Here is a 5,291-nt window from a genome sequence, read left to right as displayed (position 1 = left end):
CAAATGAATTTAAAGATCACCACAAGCTTTGGTAATGTTTAAGTTAAGTTATCCCTTTACTTCCTTTTGGTTTTCCAAGCTGCATTTAATATTAAAAATATAAATAAAAATAAAAGAAATAGTTATTACAATTCACAATTATTTTTCTATTTGTTTTTGAATTTTTTTAAATTTTATCAAAATTATAAATTTTTAGTTTTTTGATACACAATAAATTATACCTTCCAAATCTAGTTCCCTGTGCTTTTTCATTCCTTTGCTTGAAAAACCATTCATCGTTTTTCGATCAGTAACGAAAACATACATTTGAAAATTATTTCGTAGAAAGATATTATCTGATTGCCTGAGAATGCTGCCTCTTCGATTATTGAGCCAAGTGACTGGAACTTCCGCAAAGGCCTTCATTTTTGGATGCGGTGTCAGTAGGCGCGGTCTCAAGGTCGCGGTTGTGGGTGCGGCGGGTGGCATCGGGCAGCCACTGTCCCTCCTCCTCAAGCAAAATCCGCACATCTCGATGCTCGCATTGCACGATTTAAAGAACACGTCCGGAGTTGTGGTCGATTTGTCGCACATTAATACCCCGGCCATGGTCTGCTCATTCGAGGGAAAGGATGGTTTGAAGAAGGCAATGGACAAGGCGGATATTGTAGTGATTCCGGCGGGCTTACCCCGCAAACCGGGAATGAAACGCGAAGATTTGGTGGACGTGAATGCGAGCGTGGCTTGCGAGGTGGCATATGCAGCCAGTGCCGTTTGCCCCGCCGCCTTTCTGGCCTTCATCACGAATCCCATCAACGTGATCGTTCCGATTGTGGCCACGATACTCAAGGCCAAGGGAACCTACGATCCGAACCGACTTTTTGGCGTCACTACCCTGGATGTGGTGCGATCCAAGACCTTCATCGGGGATATCCTGAATGTCAATCCGCAGACTGTGGAAATACCTGTGATCGGTGGCCACACAGGAACGACTATTCTTCCCATCCTTTCCCAGTGCAAGCCACCTTACAAGGGAAGCGACGAGGAGCGCGATGCCCTTATCCATCGCATCCAGGAGGCCGGAACCGAGGTGGTCAATGCTAAGAATGGCCAGGGATCGGCCACCCTATCGATGGCATATGCCGCCTCAAACTTCGTCAACTCACTGATCAAGGGCATCAAAGGCTCGGATGGCGAATGCATTGTGGAGTGCGCCTATGTGGAATCGGATGTCACCGAGGCCTGCTTTTTCGCCACCCCGCTCATTCTGGGTCCCCAGGGCATCGAGGAGAATCTGGGACTGCCGGAAATGGACGACAAGGAGCAGGAGTCCCTGGAGTGTATGCTACCAATCTTAAAGGAGAACATCAAAAAGGGGATTAAAATGGGCGAAGACATGGCCTGCAAGTCATAAGATAAATTTTATGATTTTATACTAATTGATTATGATTACTATTAATAGAGAATAAATAGTAATTTTTAAGTTGTAATTTTTATAAATAACTCAGTGATAATTATAGGACCATAAATGGTTTCGATGCTTGAGTATCTCTCATTGTAATCCTGGAAGTTTTATGGCCATTAAGCTGGTAAGTTAAGGAAGTCCTTAGTTTGTAACTTTCTTTTTTGTTGGCTAAATTTCGAGTCGGAAATATATAAGCCACAATCGCAGCTGGGGCTCGGCACCAAACTGTGGCAGATTCCCCTCACCACCATCACTGAACTCAGCGGAGCCGCAAATCTTTGCGGTCTCGTCTTAATGGCAAAGAAATTGTGATTTATGCCTCGAGATTTGTACATTTACACTGTTTGACTTATGCGTATATGCACAGCGTTCACTTTAATATTTAAGTTGATGAACATGATTTACTTTCATGTCGCACCCAAGTAGTTGGGAAAGGGTTTAAGCCGAAACATCCTGCTAACTTGGCCGAAAGTTTACTTTTGAGCCCTATCTGTGGATTCCTGCGTCGGCAGCATTCATTACTTAATTTGTCGCAATCTTATTTTCCAGCCAGCCAAAGGTGGCCAAATTAGTTTCCATGTTCAACTGAATTACATTAATTGAATTTGGGTCTCGACATCTTTTGGGTGGCGCTTCTTGGGTGCTTCGGTGGGTAGGGGACATCTTGTTGAAAAGTGTCTGAGTCGGCAGTTTCACTGCTGTCGACATGAAAACTTTACGTTTTTTTGGCTTGTAAGCCCTTAAAAGGCTTGTGATGTAATTAGATTTGTCGTCGCTATTGTTTTGGCATGGCCAGTGTTATTATTTTGTCACAGTCGCCACAAAGGTCAGAGATTTACAACTTGAGATTTGAGTGTTTAATTAATGTAAGTGGTAGGGTAAGGTCTCTGAATACACAAAAAAAAGATCCCAATCGAAATTAATATTTTAGTAAAAGCTTAAAATTACAGCAAAAACATTAACACTCCAAATTGTATTTTCTTCTCTCTATTCTTCATGTTTTAAATTACGAATTTGTATTTTTTGGCTTATATAAAATATTGTATTACCTATTGGCTAACTATTGAATAGTTATTGAATTGTATTAATTTAAAACACTTGAGCTGTCTTAAAATTAAAGCTTCAATCTGCTTAAACATTTTACCAATCCCTTTTTCTGTTTCGGCCACTTTATTGTTACTAGTTTGTTGCATAGGTAGGCAATAATTTACAGAAATTATACATTACCACTTAAGTTGTCATTAACGTTAACGACCACCGAACCAGGGAGCGGCCGAAAAGTGTGTCGAGGCATTATGAAATGCTTAACAGCCTCGTCTGCAAGTATATATAAATATGTATGTACATATAAATAGTATGCAGTTTTTGTTGGCGGCCTCCTGTCGACGGCTTTTGGCTGGAGCAGAGAGCCCCGTGGCGGTGGTCCTGCTCGGGTAATCCAAAATTAATGGCCTGTCAGTCATACTCGTGCTACAATTTTAGCCCACTTTGGGCATTGGCCGTGGCTGCAGCTCTACAGCTGCGATTCCGTCTTACAGCCGGTCGTGTGCTACATCCTTTCTTTGTGTAAATTTCCGCCTTCCGTTTTCGGCAAAGTAGACCAAGAACGGGCTTAATCGAAAACGTATGAATGCAGTCGAGATCTAAAAGGCCTGCCTAGAGATGGTGCCACGTAAAAAATTCCACTCACGAATATTAAAACAATTTAATGAAAAATAATTTACACAAAAAAAAATAAATATAAATATTGTATTTTTAACTTTCAGAGTATTCAACAAGATTCAGAAAAATGTTTTACAAATAAAAATAGGATTTCAGTTATTTAATGTTTTAACTATTACTTAGAGACACCAAACTAATTCCCATTTATTGATTTAATTGTGCAGAAAAATCAAATAACCTGATGAAAATCTCTCAAACTTTTTATGAACTTAAGCTAAGGTGATTTTCACAGATTGATGGGTTTTCTTAACCCATCTCTAGACGAAAACCACAGCACTTAAGCGCCTTTCGTGTTGCGCTTTTCGGCTCTCCTTTTGGCCAGGCCCAGACTGTGGTTAGAGCAGCCAAGTTATTACAAGCGCAAAAATATTTTCACTTAAGTAGCTGCCACCATTTTGCTCAATTTATTTCCAACATCATTGCTCTCATTCCTTTTTTTAATTTTACACACAATTTTCGTGTAATGTTTGGCTTTCAGCTCGTGTTCTTTTGAGCGCGAACATTCTGCAATCTTGGATAGAAAAAAACCGCTTGGTAATATTTAATTGAATGTTTTCTGGTAAACGTTACACAGGCATTTCTCCTCAGACTGCCGGACTTGAAAATAAATCATACATTCATCGTTGGCTTTCGTTTGTGTGCCCCAAACAGATGCATATGAAATTTCAGATTCGAAAAGCTGTGCAAATTTGCTGGACACTTGACTGCCACTCGTACATGCATTTGTTTGCTGTGGGTGGTTACACCTTTTTTCTGGCCATTTCCGGGTCAACTGAGCGGAGGTTTTCTTTTTGTCAGAGTGCCACCCAAATATGAGACCCCTGGGTATAAATTGCATTCACAACATTTTTTTGACATCGTTTTGGAAAATGCAATTCTGTGCATTTGGGCATTTAACGATGTGTAAAAACGTTTGCCATTTCGGTTAATTGAATTGTTCCTTTATGCAATTTTATGGTGTCTGTGTCAGAGTGCAGTAAACTCACTGGGGAATATTTTGACATTTAGGATGCACTTTCATAGTTTTGCGTATTTGTAATATTGGATGAATATTTATTTAATCTTCATTTGACGTTTTATGTGTGCAAACAAGTTAAGAAAGTAAAACAGTAAACATTTTTTAATTCAATAACACGGCGAATCATATAAAAATTATTAGTCTAGACTATGAAAATAAAATGAAAATCCAGCAAAATATTTTTATAAGAGGGCGAACTCATTTATTAGCACAGAAATTTTTACTTTATGGGACTAGAAAAAAAGGCTTACTTTATTTTATAATATAATTTAATATATATATATTATAATATCTATATTTTTATTTATTTATTTATTTTCTTTTATTTATCTATTTTACTTTCCGTGCAAAACTATCAGTATTTAAGTTCTTAACAACTTGTTGGCGTCGTGAGCAAACTCAAACTTTCAATGCCTGAAGGAGGAAAGTAATCAAGATCGAATACCCCGCCACCCAAGTGCCGTCAAGAGAAAGTGTTTAAGAAAAGAGCCGCCATCTACGAGCTCTGATTATCTGTAAATCAAATGTAATGAGATACAGTTTGAGCTAGAATTACACTTACACGACTCACACGACGTTCCCGTTTTCCCAGGGGAAAAAAGACACAAGGAGCGGTTATTTTTACGGCCTCAGCGGAATACGAAGTGCGAGCTTTGTTGGAAATCGGCTCACAGGACAGCCCTGGGATTTAGGGTCGACGGCGAGGCGAGTGACCCATAAAATATCACGTATACGCAGGCCAAATGGCCGCAGGAGGGCGCATGATGAACTAACACGAACATATGTTCGTGTGTGGATGCGTTTTTATGATTTGTGGCAGAGAGGGCCACCAAACAGCAGCTGATTGTAAATCTATGCGGGCTTCGTCGAGAACCGCTGGCCCGAAAAACCCCCCCGACTGCGGTTACTGGGCAAAATCGTTTAAAAGTATCTTAGGAATGGGGGCCCGGATGGATGGATTATATTCGCCGGGGTCAAATCCTCTGCGGTTTTGCAAGCTGTCGCCTTCATCTTTAAACTTTAATGGCCAGCCAGCCAAAAGTTTTTCGGCCGCGTCTAAGCTTTAGTCAACAAAGACTTGGGCACGTCGTGGCCACAGCCAGATGC

The 5,291-nt window shown here is 40.3% G+C and overlaps 1 protein-coding gene across 1 annotated transcript; it reads left to right on the top strand.

Annotated features, from left to right (window-relative positions):
* The first annotated feature begins 256 nt into the window (after positions 1–256).
* On the top strand, positions 257–1,469 carry LOC108095404 (probable malate dehydrogenase, mitochondrial). The gene has a single exon (XM_017196488.2). The coding sequence runs from the start codon at positions 350–352 to the stop codon at positions 1,391–1,393; it is 1,044 nt and encodes a 347-aa protein (XP_017051977.1). The 5' UTR covers positions 257–349; the 3' UTR covers positions 1,394–1,469.
* The last annotated feature ends 3,822 nt before the right edge of the window (positions 1,470–5,291 follow it).

Source organism: Drosophila ficusphila, unplaced genomic scaffold (assembly GCF_018152265.1).
Source record: "Drosophila ficusphila isolate 14025-0441.05 unplaced genomic scaffold, ASM1815226v1 contig_286, whole genome shotgun sequence".
In the NCBI taxonomy this organism is placed as follows: Eukaryota; Metazoa; Arthropoda; class Insecta; order Diptera; family Drosophilidae; genus Drosophila; species Drosophila ficusphila.
Note: the sequence above shows the minus strand (reverse complement) of the source record. Positions and strands in the feature narration are given on the sequence as shown.

Bases quoted from the DNA above. Each gene is read 5' to 3' on its own strand.
- LOC108095404 (XM_017196488.2), top strand. From the start codon at position 350: ATGCTGCCTCTTCGATTATTGAGCCAAGTGACTGGAACTTCCGCAAAG.